General features: G+C 38.1%; 1 protein-coding gene across 1 annotated transcript; it reads left to right on the top strand.

Moving 5' to 3' along the window:
- On the top strand, positions 1 to 15,374 carry LOC111601889 (protein bicaudal D). Its single transcript, XM_023318731.2, has 8 exons — positions 1 to 1,091; positions 12,347 to 12,712; positions 12,776 to 12,913; positions 12,982 to 13,832; positions 13,895 to 14,112; positions 14,177 to 14,431; positions 14,497 to 14,671; positions 15,042 to 15,374. Exons 1-8 carry the CDS (start codon positions 867 to 869, stop codon positions 15,157 to 15,159), a joined length of 2,346 nt encoding a protein of 781 aa, XP_023174499.2. The 5' UTR covers positions 1 to 866; the 3' UTR covers positions 15,160 to 15,374.
- The last annotated feature ends 1,975 nt before the right edge of the window (positions 15,375 to 17,349 follow it).

Here is a 17,349-nt window from a genome sequence, read left to right as displayed (position 1 = left end):
CTAATTCGCATTCCGTCACAAACAGTGTGTGTGTGCAAAGAAGAAGATAGGCACGCACGGACCGTGATTGCGGAGTTTTTGTTTTTGCATTCGAAGAACTTGTCGATTTTAACTTCTTTAATTAGCAATTTCACCAAATTGCTCCAAATAAATTCCGTCTCAAGTGCAACGAAAATACGTACTAAAACAACAAAACAAAGTTTTTTTGACTACTACGGCTAGTCTGGACAGCAACAATTAATAAAATGAAAGTGGAAATCGTGTGATGTCATGTCGACGACGACGACGACGGCAGCAGCGACGTCGACCGTTCTGTGAATTGAAACTTCCTGTTCTCGCTCTCTCTTTCTCTGTTAAACCCACTCTGTCCTCCCACTGTTTGCCGTATGATAGATCCTCTTGAAGGTAGCCAAAAGTGCGACAAGTGACGGTGAATAAATTTTTGGCAAAGCAGAAGAGAAAAATAAAATAAAAAAGAAAAAATTCCAATTTTCATTCCACCGCTCAGCTGCAAATGTGCCAGTGTGAATAACAGCACAAAAGAGAAAAGGTGAAACGAGCCAAACACACACGCACGCACGCACACACACAGCAGCTTGCGTGTAGGTGTGAGTTGGACAGCAACAGCGGCCAAAGCACTCAAAAAAAAAAACAGCAACAAAAACAATAAAAACATTTTTTTATTGATTTCCCTCCAAAAAAAATAACAAAAACAATTTGACGACGATTCCGCCCAAGCAACAGGAGCAGCTGCATTTGCCACGCCTGTATATAGACCGTGGTACCGTCCTTAAACTACACACGCACACAAACAGACACATTCCCACTCCCTTTTTCGTCCCCCTTACCACCTCCGCCCACTCATCATGTCCAGCCCCAGCGCCAACAATGGCGCCCAACCAGTTGTGGAACAGTTGCGCATGGAAGTGGAGCGACTGACACGCGAACTCGATCAGGTGTCCAGCGCCAGCGCTCAATCCGCACAATATGGCCTCTCGCTGCTGGAGGAGAAGTCGGCACTGGAGCAAAAGTGCGAGGAGCTGGAAACCCTCTACGATAACACACGCCATGAACTGGACATTACGCAGGAGGTAAGCACAAAAGAAACAGTTGAACAGCTGTGTCTGTGTTTGTATGTGTGTGTGTGTGCACAGTGGATTAAATTGCCGCTATCAACTACACACTCAAACACACGCATACACACGCTTGACTAGCCTACGCATACACTCACAAACATATGACTGCATAGCCTACACACATAGACTTATTCTCTGCTAGACCAAAAGTTTTGCAATTGGTTTGCAATTTGCCTTGTTGGCAGAAAACAGTTAGAACTCGCTAAAGCGTACGCTTAGATTAGCAAACATTAAGGGAATGTTCTTTAAGCACATGTTTTCTATAAGAGAACCAACAGATATAAAATAAAAAAGAATTTGATTTTATTGTTATGCAAATAAGACAAGGCAACTACAGTGAAAGCTCAGCTATGGTGGTCTTTTGAGCATATACCAAAACTTTTCTTTTAAATTTGTTACGAATGAATACAGTTATACTATGTGTGTATAAATATTCTATATTTATATTTTTAAAATATTCTTTTATATTATCGTCCTACTATGTTATATATTCCGTATAGCTTTGTCCAATTAGATTTTCCCTGCAAATATTTACTATATATGTTAATTATAAATATTTGATTTTCATCACTAACAAATAGTGGTGATTGTATCGGCTAGACCATTCGCCATATCGAATCTGCACTTTATATGCTATAAGCACACTCCCTTGCTCTCCCGTTCTCGTACTCTCCAATTCGTATTCTCTCTCTTGGCGCCTTTGTTTGTCCAGCTCTGATAATCACAAATCGTTTAAGCTGGTCACATGTAGATTTTCTTTCGTTCTACAAACTGGGCTTGCGGTACTTGGCGCCGCCTCAGTGAACGCCTACGCTCAGCAGCTCTCCACGCAACAACTGTCTACACTCTTTATTATCCAACTCTGTTGCTCTCCCGCCTCTCACTCTCTCGCTCTGAACGCTTGATCGTGGTCAATTTGGCATGCGCTTTATTATCGCCATTTAGTTCAGTTGGTTTTGTTGTTGTCTGACTTGGTTTATATGAATGTAGATATGTTTTTTCTCATTCCATTTTACACCTGTGTTCGTTCGCTAACTGTCAGACTGGCAATTAGCCACGGCAATTGTTTTTGGCATTTCCGTTGGAATTTTTCGAACGTGCTTTGCGGAAAAGCCCAGCAATAACAACAAAAAAGTTTGTCCTTCGCCCAAAGGGCTTCGTCGTTTCTATAAATAACTTTTACCTGTCGACTCATTATCATTTTGTTTTGCACCTTTTATTTATGTTGGCTTTATTCGCTCTTAGTTGTTGCCCCTGGCGTTAATTACGCGATTCGTTGCCAAAACAATGAATCGATTGGTCGTATTTCAAGTTAACAATGTTTTTCACAGCGGAACTATTTCGAAGTGGATCTATAAAAATCACAAGAGTGAATATTATATATTATTATTATTACTATTATGTATTATATATTAATATATTATATTATATATTGGATTTATGCAGTAATCAGACTGACTAAGCGAAATTAATTAAAATATACATATATAAATATATATAAAATATATTGCCTTCCAATTTTATATGAAAATAAGCAACGATTTTATGATCTTTGATTTCCATCTATCCATCTCCATATTGTCCATTCTATACATCCTTTTCTTAAGCTTAAGCAAATCTGTAAGATCTATTCGTTTTTAGCTTCTTCTTATAGAGAAGAAGCTACACAGATGCCAGCAGAAGTCGCCAGAGTTGATTAAAGTAGAAAGCAGATGTGAAAGAGAATTGGTATAAATTTGAAATCTGAAAAAGAAACCTACAGAGATGAGAGATGTTATAAATAAATATAAATATCCTGTTTTTATATTTTTTCAAAAAGTATCTTAAACTTCTTCTAATTTGATTTATTATGGAATAATTTCCCATATATTTTACAACTCAATTAATTATATTTTTCAATCACACGCTTCTCTAGTTTTCCAAACTCAATTCCACATTCCATTTTCGTATCACCTGCACAGTTTGATTAATTGTACGACAGGTGGCGCCCAGTAGGCCGTTTGCTTGATAGTTTCCAGCTTGTTAGCTTTGAACTCAACTGAACTTTTAACGAGAGCTGCTGCGAGCAAAACACGCCCACACCCACACACTCATTTACACGCGCATTAATGCATGCTTAAAATTAAAAAAAAAGGAAAGAGAAAATTATTTGCAACGTCGACGACAACGCTGCGGGCATTTGGTCTCCGCCTCGTGGAGAGCTGAAGAAGGGGGCGTGGGTCTGGTTGGGCGACATATTTCCCACTTGTAATCAAGATATCAGCCCGTGGGCGAGCTTACCCTCTAAATGAACATAAATCAGAGTCGCTCTGAACAGAGACAGAGTTTTGAGAGTTGAGCAGCAGCAGCAGCCAAATGGCTGCATCCAAATTAGCTGGGCCAAAATTAATAGAATATTTGCTCATATACCTAGCATATAGAGCTGGCGGCGATAATTTTCTCGCCGACTAGGCTTAATGTGCAGGCATTTTGATTGCGCGATTAAATGAGGTAAAGGGAAAATTTGGAAAATTGGAAAATTTGAAAATTGGCTAAAATTCAACTGCAGTTGTATGCAAATATTTAGCCGGAATGTTAAGCTCTGCGGCAAAGTGAAGTTAAGAATTTATGTAGTTGACTTTGTTAGATGGGTGAGTGTGTGTGTGTGGGAGGGCCGTAACGAGGCGTGGCACGTTACACATGTTGTTTGGACGTTTGTGTAACTGCGGCAATTAAGAGGCGGCCAAAACAACAGCCATAAAACCGAAGCCAACTTTGAGTCACTGTGTGCGTGCTTGTGTGTGTGTGTGTGTGTGTGTGTGTGTGTGTGTGTGTGTGTGTGTGTGTGTGTGTGTGTGGGTGTGTGTGTGTGTGTGTGTGTGTGTGTGTGTGTGTGTGTGTGTGTGTCTGTCTGTCTGTCTGTCTGTGTGTTGTTTGACCATATTTTATGCCTCGCCTGATGGCAGCCAAGGACATTTCGCCCAGGGACCTCATCGTCGTTCGCATAGTTTTTGCGGTCTGTGTGAGTTGTTAACTTGACAAAGGCCAAAAAGTTTTTAATACCAACTTTAATAATTAATGCCATTATTTACACGGCAACTGGTAGATAGATAGAGCAAGAGATAGAGAGCATGCAAGAGGGCGAACTACGAACTATGCAAATTGAAGAATTTTTAAGTAGAGCACATAAAGTGAATGGAAAACTGATGACAAATTTCTGTGGGGAATATTTGCAGGTGTTTGTAAAGGTAGCTTACAGTGGAAAAACAAATTCTTAAGCTTTATAAAAAGTTACTAAATATTAGAAAAATATGAACAGGTTAAATTGAGGAAACATGAAGAAATTAACAAATTTAAAAGAAAAATTATATAAAAAGGCAATTAGTAAAATATATAGATTGGTAGAGATAATGTTCAAAGAAACACAAAAATGATCGAAATATATCTCTATATTATAAAAATGAAAATTGACATCAGTTCAAGAACATATGAAACTTGATGTTTTGATACTACTTGAAATATATATATTTATATAAAAAGTTGAAGTCAAAAAGATGTCAGAAAAATAAATGAAAAATTGTGTATATAAGTAAGAAATAATTTCATTCAAGACAAGATCAGAGATATGCACAGCTATAATCAAAAAGCCTAAAAATTACATAATATTCTCTACCTAGACCGCCCCGAGAGCCTCTGCCAAGTCGGTATTTTCTGCAATCCACCTTTCGTAGTAGAAGCCTAAAGGCTGAGCTTAATTATCCTAACTGATTTAGTAAAATCTAAGCCTAAATTTCCGCAAATATTCAGCTGACAAAAAACCGCAGCCAAAAGTCGTTAGGCTAAAGCCTCGCCAAGCACTAAAAAAACATCAAAAGCGCGCAGGACGCAGCCGAGTTGGGGCAGGACGTCGCGGCAGCAGAATAAAAAATAAAATCCCGACGAAGAAATTATAATGATTTGACGCTGATGCTCTGTTCTGTTGGCGCAAATTGCAATTCTACGGCAATCAAATCCGGCAACAACAAGGACAACAGACAATTGCAGGGGCCAAGCGTGGGGTTAAGGGTAGGCGAGCAAGGGTTAACTGCTGCAGCAATGACAAAACATGTTTCCGAGTTGGCTGCAGTCGCAGTTGTCATTTGTTGCTGCTGCTGGTGCTAGAGCTGCTAGTGCTGCAAGGGAAATGAGCAGGAAAAATGTTGTTCCCAAACCATTTGGCGGTGTCTGCAATGAAAATGTAAAAGCAGCTGTCAAGTGGAGCCAGAGAGAGAGAAAGAGAGGGCAGGGGTTGGAGAGTTGGGACTGACTAGGAAATCTCATAGCAACTCGCAGTTGGAGAGACTGCGGCAACGCGACAAACAGTTGCAACAGTTTTGTACTCTATACCACTTGCAAATGCGTCCAATGAGGGTAGACACAAGTTACAGACAGAACCAAGTTATCGATAGCTATCGGTCTCCAATATATATAATAATATGTTTGTATATATAGAAGATTTTAGTACTGTAAATCTGAGACATAGACAGTCCTGCATCATAGTCCATAATATCTTACATCTAACCAAATATCGATAAATATCGATTTTGAATTAAAAAATTAGAATGCGCAGGTATGACAGTTACAGCTAAGAATAGTATATATCGGTAGTACACAGATATTCAAAGCATAGCAAAGTAATATAGGCATGTCGGTATCTTGAATTTAACACAAATCGATAAATATCGGTAATCAAACTTTGTAGTTGGAATGTATATGAAAGATGATCATAGCTCAATTAGTGAATATAAGTTTTCCTATACAAGAAATCAAACTGTTGTATCGATACTAATTTTTATTTATTAAAAATCGATAAGAATCGATGTACTTCTCAAGCATATCTTCAAGACTGTAAGAGTTTAGAACAGAAGTTATAGTATTTAATTCAATATAAACGAAATCCTAAGCAGCAGCTGTTTACAGGGTATGTGTCGGTCGTGCAGAGTCACTCCTAAAGGTTTTTTTCCATGGACCAGCCTTGTCCACAATGGCAATGCAATTTATTTGCACCCAACTTATTTGGTAACTGATTGGCTTCCGTCTCGGCTCATAGACACATTTTATGACCCTAACACAGCGGCGGTTCCTGCTCCTCTTGCGAAATCTCGAGCATCTCTTTTGGAGTGCTGCCAATTTGGGTGCCACAAACAGTCGCAGCATCCGCACAAACAGACACATTTTGCCCCAGTTATATGCAAATGGTCGAATCGGACACATGATTACGACCTCAGCTGATTGGCTGTTAAGTACAAATGATTTTTACTGCTTTTGCACTTTGATGATGATGACGACGATGATGATGGTAATGATGATGAGGCAACCAGCATGCAGCGAGGCAGCATTATCCTTGCATTCGGTGCGCGCGTCAGCAGCATTTATTGTCCCGCAGCTGAAAAGGATTTGCATATGCATCCCGCTGCATTCTTACAATTCGCATATCCATTTAGTTAAGAGCACAATTTAAGTATATTCACATGTCCTTATGCCAAAAAGCGGGTATTACAGCTATCGCAGAGCTTTAACAGATTGTTATGCATAGGAATTTTAAGCGATAAATATCGATAAACGATTTTTTAGTACAAATGTTAACTAAGAGCGGTTTTTTTTTAAGAATTGCAATTTGAATTAGCATTATAATTATTATTATAATATTAAGCAATACTGAATATATTCCACAGTTACCCATCGATTGATAGTTTGAGTCTATACTTATCGATTATAATAGTTTTTTAAGACTTAAAGAATATTTGTGACTTGAAATTCATAACTATTTGCCGTTTAAATGTAATCGATAATTATCGATTGATGGTATCGAAATCGTATTGGTGTGTTTAGCACATATTGTAATAGATATTTATCGATTTATATGCCATCTTTTTATAAATGGAATCGAATAAAAATATTCAAATGATATAATCGATTAATATCTATTTTTTTTGTAATATTTATAATCGATAACTATCGACTTATGCTTTTTATGCTTCAAAATGATGAATTCAGTATATATCGGTTACTATTATAAATATCTCTTGATGCAACTTCATTCGATAAATATCGATTTTAATTAGTTTATATTCTTTGCTAAAAAGTAAGCCTATTTTAAGTTCTTATTTCTATTCTAGCTATACTTCGTATATTCATATTTTTCACTTGATTTTCATGGCTATTTCTAAAGAGCATTTAAGCTTTCGACTTGACTTAGCTAGTTTCTCATTCTATTTCTTTTTTTAGTTCCTTTGCTAGTTTCCATTTAGTTGAGAGCGTAATTTGCATTGCTTTTGTGTTCGCGCATAGTTTCCATGCTGAATATTATACAGTTTTGTGCCTCTTCTTTTTCAGCTTTTGCTTCACTCGCTTCGCTTTGCTTATTTTCATTTTGGCGACATTTCAAATTCAGAGAGTGTCAAACGCGTGCATTGACATGGAGGCCACAAGTGCGTCCGCATCCCCCAGCTTATGGTGTTTGTAATCTCAGTTTGTGTGTGTGCGTGCGCGTGTGTGTGCGCGTGTGTGTGTGTGCGGGTTAAGAAATTACACGACAGCCTACAGCGGAGCATCAAGAGCAGTAGCAGCAGTTGTTCTTGTTTGTTTGCATTGCCACTGATTGTTATTTCCATGTTAGGGTGATGAGCCACAATACCCTGTAATTTGACTATATATAAGGGGTTGAATGCAGTGATAAACAGACAAGGATATATGGATATATGTGTGATATGTAGAATCGCTTCTAGCTGCAAATATATCTTTATGTAGATTTCATTATTTTCTAGAGGAAGTTAACAAAGCGATAAAAAATCGATCATTGTAAACAGATACAAATAACTATTACTACCACACAATTTGTTTACAGGGTAGACTTTTACAGAAAACCAATATTTATCGTTAGATATTTTTCATAAGCCACATATTTAAAGGGATACTGAGTGTTACCTCGACATCGAGATCGCTCTGACTTTATCTTTATAAATGCATATATATATATATATATATATATATATATATATATATGTGTGTTTACAGGGCATCTGCTAGTCGAGCACAGGTCTCTAACTAGCTTCACTCATTCGTTGGTGTTGCTGCTGCGGCCGTCATTGTCGCTTTGCCTATGCCCCAAACAAACTGCTCAGTCATTCATGGCATACTTTATCAGCACAGGTGATGTGGGGGACGAAGCGGGGAGGTCCAACGACCACCGCCCACGCCGGCTGTGGTAGGAAATTGTTACAGCTCGCTCGTTTGCCAACGCTGCTGCCCGTTGTCATAATGTGGGCAATCTGCTCTCTATTTTTAGTAGCCAGGCAATTGTGAAGCAGTGCAACGGGCAGACGGCAGCCGGCAGCCGGCAGTCGGCAGCTGTTGCCACATCAATGCGGACCTGGTCGAAACTTCATTTTGGGCCATTTAGGTGCTGCCACACACACACATACACACACAAATCCAAACCGCAAACAGACAATGCCTGTGCGTTGCAATCGACCAGGTGGTGGCTGGGGGCAGTGAGTCAGAGAGTTGGTTAAACGTTGCACAGGACACACCTCTATAGCCACATCTAGTCCTCTCTTCCTGCCTCGCCTGTGTTAATATTTGCTCGACTTAATTAAAAATCTTTTCTAATTTGCATAAAGTTCATGTCAGGGTGTCATTTAATGCGGTTTTTGCGGCTAGCTGTTGACGCTGCCAGTGCATAGATGGCGCTAGTGATTATGAATTTGAGGAGGAATTTATGTAGAAGGCACTAGAAGAATAGAGTGACAGAAGGAGAATGATTGAGAGAGTGGCAGATAGAGGGAGAGATAGAGATGGAGATAGTACGAGATGGAGATAGTACGGTTGGAGATAGTACGACAGTGAGTGATAAAAGTAAAGAGAGAGAGCGAGCGAGAAAACGATCCATTTAGAAAAAAACAGAGATATTTTTAATGGAACTTATACCTAAATGCAATATTAAAAAAAGCTCTTTAGGCGCTTTGTGTTTATACATTTTACAGATACGGATTTTATAGCTGAGTCAATGTTATTCACACTTCAAAGTTTGTTTTCATAAGCCTAAAGCCAAGAAGTTATCCAATTTTAATGCATTTACTGAACTGAACTTGGACTTGAGTTTAGTAAATTTGATCTTTAGATTATGTCACTATACAAAAACGTATTTCTAATTATAAATCCGGAAGTACGCACTATTGTTTAACTCTAAGACTCAGTTATATACATATAAAGCTGATAAAGTTCGAAAGTCCAGAACTGAACAATTTTTAACTCGGTTGATCTAACTAACTTTTGGTAAATCGATGTTGTTCCATCTATACTAAAGTCGTAAGCGTAACACGTAACGTAAAAATCTCTTAAACCTACTACACAAGCTAAATTGAAATCATTTAGAAGAAGAAAGAATTGAAATCAAATAGTTACAAGGCTGAGATTGGGTCTATAGGAAGAAATATTAAATAATAATTTCTTAATTTTTATATAGATTAGTACGTGATTTGATAGAGATAGATGAGTCAACTTCAGATTAAACATAAATTAGCTATAAATAGTTTTGAGCTCTAGCTTATATAGAGCTTAACTAAAGCGAACTATAGATGGCGCTACTTGATCCTTTACGAACTAGCCCTTTGAGACTAAAGAGTTATGTAAGCATAGAGCAGCTGCTCCAATTACATTTGAAACGTGTCGACGCTTTTCTTATTTGAGTAATATATATATGTATATATATATATATATATATATATATATATATATATATAAACATTTCAAGTACAGTATATATACGGCTAGGTGGCGCCACTGTTTGGCGTCATCTTTTGAGTTCTCAAATTTCGAGCTTAACTGCCACTCGGCATGGCCTTTTGTTTGCTTCCACAGCCAGCCACACTAATTAACGAAATGCACTTGCCGCCAGCTCAAATTGAAAAAGAAAATACAAATATAACCGAAGAAAACGAAAAGAGAAAAATGAAGAATATAAACTAAATGAAATAAAGGCGTTGACGTCGCCCACAGCCATTGACAATAATTACAAAGCGAGCTCAGGCAGCCGGAGGAGACTGGCGAAGTGGCCAAAAGGGTTTACAGTTGTGGGCTATTTCCTTTCACAGCTTTAGGCTGCTGTTGTTTTGCTTGTGTTCTTTTGTTACGAAAAAGCTTACTAATTGCAGCAGCATTTCAAGAATCTCTTCCAACTGTAATCCACCAAATCTCGTGGTCAGCTCTTCAGTTACCGGCCCGTGTGCGTTGTGCACGTACTTCAAATGTGCCCAGCTAACGACTGTCCCGGCGAGATTTCAATTAAAGTCCACAAAACACGATTACAGCTTAGCCACGCCCCCGCCAACACCCAAGCCAACCAACCCACCCACCCACTCGCTGCGCCTGGGCATATATGGGCACGTCGCATGCCTTCAATCAGGCGGACTTTTATGACTGCACAGGCACTGGGCCAGGGCTTGGCTGGCGCATGCTTTAATATACGTTTAGTGTGTGTACACTGAAAACAAAAAGGGGCAAGTGTTAGAAAGAGAAAATCAAAGATGCATACTTATATTGTCTCTATATATAATGGATATATATTTATATATATATATAGTATAGAGCATAAAATTAACGGTAAATATATAGATAACATCCATCAGCAAATATTTGACACCAAATTTTCGGAGGGTTCTTCCTCAATCAGCCTCAATCATATAAATATTAATGCAGACTTCGCACAACTAAATTCCTTCAAGTGTATCCAAATATATTTACCTTTTTGCCACGTCCTGGGCGTGTCCTGCGCCTATTAAGCTTAACGAGCACGTGCGCCTGTTACGCGTTTCCCAACACTGTCCGGCGCAATTAAGCAACAACAACAGCAACAATACATGACGACGATGAAAAAAATCCAATAAATGCGAGCAAGAGCAAATCCAACTCTGAGATGCACTTGCTCCATCTACTCCTCCACTGGGAGATCTGTAATAAAGGAAAAATGCCAAAAAAAAAGAAAAAAGAAAAGGATGGAAAATATCTGCGCCATTTAATGAAAAATGTAACAAAGTGAAACGAGGGGCGTTTCGTCAGCAGCAGAGCAACGCACAAGCACAGCTCCCCAGTGACTGACGCCCCCAGCCCCGCTCTCACCTACACAACTTACACATGCAAATGACTGCAATAAAAATGGGAGGCTGGCAACTTTTATGATTGCAATACCCCTGATACAAGAGCGAGTTGGCTAGAGTGAAAGAAGCAGAAATAGCCTGGGAGAGAGGGAGAGGAAATCAGGCAAAAATCAAATGGGTAATGGCAGGTGGAAACACAATGGCTATAAGTCCACCACTTTGATTAATACATTTCTATTGATATACTCATATATAGAATACCAAACGATTTGTTATCAAATTTACAATCAAGCGATTCCAAACCAAGATCTAAGACGGCTTAAAAAAGTAGAAGGACGTAAAATCTTTCTGTGTTTGAATAAGATTTTGTTTTTGACTATAAAAACTATTTTATATCTATTATGAAAAGATAAAATATGATATACAATAAAGGAGCTGATGGGGATCTTCTAAAGATAAACTTGAAGTTGAAGTTGAAATTTGTATAGGAAATTATTTGTACTACAATTTCACACAAATACTAATATATAATAGAAGCTTTAAGCCAAGGCTCATAAATATTGGCTTAAAAATAGAAATTAGATGACCATAAATTTATATATAATATACTAATACAATCATCCAGATTGTATTTGTGTATTGAAGCAACTGAAAATGGGGGGAATTTTGCTTAGAGTGATCTTTTGAAAATGTATGTAACAGGTCAAATTAGGCGTGGTAGAACCTATCCAGTATATATATATTCTTGATGAGGACGACGAGCTTAAACGATCTAGCCATGTTCGTCTACTCATCCGTATGAACGCACCCATCTCGTAAGCCACAAAAGCTAGAGCCTTGACATTTTAAATGTATATTTCTGTATATCGATAACTCATCACGTTTCGCTATTATCGATTATTTGGTTGAAAGCTTTAAACTTACTGCGGAGAGTTCAGTTTGTCTTCTTTTATCTAACTTGTTTACTATATAATTTAAGAGTTATTAGGCTCAACTTTAATTTTGCATTACTTGGTATTTCTGCCGTCATCCAATGGAATTTTTATTGCTTTCCCTTGCTAAACTGAAATTTCCCTTCTCCCACACTCTTTACAGGCGCTCACAAAATTCCAAACGTCACAGAAGGTCACAAACAAGACCGGCATCGAGCAGGAGGAGACGCTGCTCAATGAGTCAGCCGCTCGTGAAACTTCGCTCAATTTGCAAATACTCGATCTGGAGAATGAGAGCAAGCAGCTGCGTCATGAGCTGGAACGTGTGCGCAACGAGCGAGATCGCATGCTGCAGGAGAACTCGGACATTGGACGCGATAAAAGCGACAATGAGGCGGAACGATTGAGACTCAAATCTGAACTGAAGGATTTGAAATTTCGTGAGACGCGCATGCTCAGCGAATACTCAGAACTGGAGGAGGAGAACATATCGTTGCAGAAGCAGGTGTCCAGCTTAAGAAGCTCGCAGGTGAGTGACTTAATTGAAAATCCTCTTAGCTTTGATTAACAGTTGTTATACGTTGCCCTTAAGGTGGAATTCGAGGGAGCCAAACATGAGATACGTCGCTTAACCGAGGAGGTGGAGCTGCTCAATCAGCAGGTCGATGAGCTGGCGAATCTCAAAAAGATTGCCGAGAAGCAAATGGAGGAAGCGCTCGAAGCCCTGCAGGTGTGTAGTTAAATTACCTATACAAATCTTAAGTTTCCCTTGATTAACTATTTCAAACTTTCTCTCAGGGCGAGCGCGAGGCCAAATATGCGCTGAAAAAAGAGCTGGATGGTCATCTGAATCGCGAGTCCATGTTTCACATTAGCAATTTGGCTTATAGCATACGCAGCAATATGGAGGACAATGCCAGCAATAATTCCGATGGCGAGGAGGAGAATCTGGCGCTCAAACGTCTCGAGGCGGACTTGAGCACAGAACTCAAATCGCCCGATGGCACTAAATGTGATCTCTTCTCCGAGATTCATCTTAACGAGCTAAAGAAACTGGAGAAACAGCTGGAGAGCATGGAGAATGAGAAAACGCATCTGACGACGAATTTGCGTGAGGCGCAGAGCAGTCTGGACAAATCGCAAAATGAGTTGCAAAACTTTATGTCACGCCTCGCATTGCTGGCCGCCCATGTGGATGCGCTGGTGCAGCTAAAGAAACAAATCGATGTCAAGGATCAGATCAGACAGACAAAGGAGGATGAGGAGCAGCTGCAGCAGCAGCTGCGTACCTTAATCTCTCAATATGCCAATTGGTTTACGCTCTCGGCCAAGGAAATAGACGGCCTCAAGACTGATATAGCTGAGCTGCAGAAGGGTCTGAATTACACAGATGCCACCACCACGTTGCGCAACGAGGTGACCAATCTGAAGAACAAACTGCTATCCACCGAGCAAAAGTCGCTGGATCTGCAGAGCGATGTGCAGACTCTGACGCACATCTCGCAGAATGCTGGACAGAGCTTGGGTTCGGCTCGCAGCACTTTGGTCGCACTCAGCGATGATTTGGCTCAGCTTTATCATCTGGTCTGCACCGTGAATGGAGAGACGCCGTCACGTGTGCTGCTGGATCACAAGACCGATGACATGAGGTAAATAGAAATGTTTTATATTTAACTCAAACGTTTTTATATTAACTTTTCATTCCTTGCAGCTTCGAGAACGATTCTTTGACTGCCATCCAGTCGCAATTCAAATCGGACGTCTTCACAGCACGCCCGCAAATTGTTGAAGATCTGCAGGGTCTTGCCGATTCAGTGGAGATTAAGAAGTATGTGGACACTGTCAGCGATCAGATTAAGCATCTGAAGACCGCCGTTGAGCACACCATTGATCTAAACAAGCACAAAGTGCGCTCCGAGAGCGGAGAATGTAAGCAAACCCAATTCACATCAGGGAAAGACCTCGCTAAAACACAATTCCTCTCTTTTTACAGCTTCGGATAAGAGCAACTCCGAAGAGGTGGAAGAGCTACAGGAGCAAATTGTGAAGCTGAAGAGCTTGTTGTCTGTGAAGCGTGAGCAAATCATAACATTACGCAACGTGCTCAAGTCCAATAAACAGACCGCTGAGGTGGCGCTCACAAATCTCAAATCCAAATATGAGAACGAGAAGATCATTGTCAGCGATACGATGTCCAAGCTGCGCAATGAGCTGCGACTGCTCAAGGAAGATGCAGCCACCTTCTCCAGTAAGACAAGTGTAGCCAGCATAGCAAGATTATAGAAGTAATGCATGTTCTCTCTCTTCATTTAGGCCTGCGCGCCATGTTCGCTGCACGCTGCGAGGAGTATGTAACTCAGGTCGATGACTTGAATCGTCAGCTGGAAGCTGCAGAGGAGGAGAAGAAAACGCTCAATCAGCTATTGCGCTTGGCGGTGCAACAAAAGCTGGCGCTTACACAGCGTTTGGAGGAAATGGAAATGGATCGGTGGGTGCATTTGGGTCGCTAAACAAGAAGCACAAGAGCAGAAAAACCTTTGCCAAAAATTCAAATAAGCAAATGTCTCTAGTTATGAAACCCTTATACAAATAAATATCCTTCATTTGGTAAGCATTGGAGCAAAAGAATGTTTGCATGCGCGAAATGCTGTTGCTGCTGCTGCTGCTGCTGCTTCTGGATAACGAAAGCCTAAACCAAAGCAAGAATTGAAAGAAACTTTTAAATAATCTACCAAATAATAATAATATATTGTAGTTACTAATTATTGGTATAAAACCCTGCTGCCAAACTAATACATTTCCCAAAATGTCTTCTCAAGCTCTTAATTAATCATTGTCTTCTCTCCATTTGCCAACAGTGAGATGCGACATGTGCGTCGTCCAATGCCGCCGCAGCGCGGCACCAGCGGCAAATCCTCATTCAACACACGTCCATCCAGCAGAAATCCGGCGAGCAGCAATGCGAATCCATTCTAACATAAGATCAGCGTGCAGCGTAAGCTTTTGGCCTTGGTTTATACTTTGCTTAAGTTGTAAATTCGTTGGGAGTAGCAGACGAATCATTCACACACGCCCAGACACACCCATGGAATACTTTAAATGTATTTGTGAAGGATGCTATAGCTATTTGTTCTATCCTATATTTAATGATATATAACTATATTCAATTTGTATCTGTTTCTATTTGTATTTATTGAGCGTTTAGTTAGACAAAAAAAAAAAAAAACAAGTAAAGAAAACAAAACAGTTATTAACGGTTAGTTACTTAAACGTCCAATTAATTTAATTAACAACTTTATGAAATTGAAAAACATAAACTAAATAATTGTATTTTTCTATATATACAAAAAAAGATCAACAAATGTATTTGTTTCGATTTAAGTTGCGTTTTGTTAACTTTTTCGCGTTGATTGTATTTGAATTTTGATTTTTGTTATCAACGCTGTGCGCAAAAAGCGAAAGAGAGAAAAAATGTTTTGAAATGATCAAAAAAAGTTTAACATATATATTTATATATATATATATATATGTAATTGGCAAGCATGTATTAATTGGCCTGACTATAAAAAGTATTTTTCAAAAAACAAGAAAACAAAATGGGAAAGTATTTCCAGAAAACTGTACGTAAAACTAACAACCAGATAACGTTTGTTTAAGTGGCAGCTAAAGCCAAAAGCAGAAATGTTTAAACAAAATATATGTAAATTCATTATACTATATTTATATAAAAGAAGAGAAATATTTGGCAAGCAACTGTTGTGCGATTTCTATCCGCCATGGCAGTGGCGTCTTAAAGACGGAACATTTTGAAAAATTGTAGTAAATTTAACTATTTTCTGTTTGCAATCAAAATATTTACATAAAAAAAACCAAGTTTTTTTGTTGCAGCAATAGTCTATAATTTGTGCATTATTTAATTTAATAAAAAATAAATAAATTAAAATGAAAGAAAAATTTATTTAGCCACAATATTATTTTTATTTTAAAACACCGCCTTTAAAATAGAATACTCTATTTACCACTAACAAGCAGCTTAACCAACTTAAAATAGCAAAAAAAAAATAAAAACAAAAAAAAACGTTAAAGTTTAAACTAACAATTATTATTATCCTTATATTATAGTAGCTAATTAATTAAATACACAAAAAGTAGAAGTTCTGAACACAGCCAAGTCTTAAAATAATTAATTAAAAATATCAAGTTTTTGTTTCAAAACTGTTTCGTTGGGAAAAATGTGTAAGAATATCAAATTGAAATATACATTGAGCGTATATTATGTAAATTTACCGAGCCATTAAATTGAATTTATATTTAAGACACACATGCATACACTCACACATACATCGTCCACACACTCACATACACTGAGATTAACTGAATTTATTCAGTTGCCTATAGAAATTATTTACGATGAAATTTGTAGAAAACAAAACAACTGATGAATACATAAATTTCAAAATGATTTTATTGTAATTTTACCGTCCCTTTTTGCAAAAAGAAAAACAAAACAAAAAGAAATATTAAAATGAAAAAATGGAACAAAGTCTATTTATTGAACACACACTGAACCAAACAACAACATCATAAACAACAACAACAAATACAACTTTAAGTTTCATCCAAAACATGCATCCATATATGTATATATATATACATATACATACATTATCAATCGACCCAACAAGCCAAAATATTGATAGCCAACAAAATAAAAAACTAACTTATAAATAACACTCAAGAACTATTTCAATTAACATAGAACAAAATAATAGTTTTCTATTTAAAAAATAAACTTAAAAAGTAAAAGCAATTGAATTTAAGAATTGATAAACATTTAAAAATAAGTTTTACGATAAATGAATAAAGAAGCCCCACCAAGGGGCTTCAGTGGACATACATACATATGAGCATTGCCAACATACAATGGAATAAAAAAAAAAACAAGAAATTAACATAAATTATACATATGTGAAGAAATAAACAAATTAGCAAATAAACAAACCAAATCTTTTATTTATTTTTCTAAAATGTTTTATAGCTGGGAAAGGCGAAACTGCTTACTTGAATTTATGAGATGCGCGAAGAAAGGCTATTTTTCGTGCAGATCGTGCAAAATTATACGTGCGTGACTACATTTGAGGCACGCGCTCACCTCTAGTATTTAAT

This window comes from Drosophila hydei, unplaced genomic scaffold, assembly GCF_003285905.1.
Source record: "Drosophila hydei strain 15085-1641.00,03,60 unplaced genomic scaffold, DhydRS2 tig00000172-arrow-pilon, whole genome shotgun sequence".
NCBI lineage: Eukaryota > Metazoa > Arthropoda > Insecta > Diptera > Drosophilidae > Drosophila > Drosophila hydei.
Note: the sequence above shows the minus strand (reverse complement) of the source record. Positions and strands in the feature narration are given on the sequence as shown.

What these genes read in the sequence shown, in the direction of transcription:
- LOC111601889 (XM_023318731.2), top strand. Translation starts at nt 867, where the DNA reads ATGTCCAGCCCCAGCGCCAACAATGGCGCCCAACCAGTTGTGGAACAG. An exon ending in CCAGCTTAAGAAGCTCGCAG is followed by an intron (nt 12,713 to 12,775) that starts GTGAGTGACTTA and finishes GTTGCCCTTAAG; the next exon opens with GTGGAATTCGAGGGAGCCAA. An exon ending in CACAAGACCGATGACATGAG is followed by an intron (nt 13,833 to 13,894) that starts GTAAATAGAAAT and finishes CATTCCTTGCAG; the next exon opens with CTTCGAGAACGATTCTTTGA.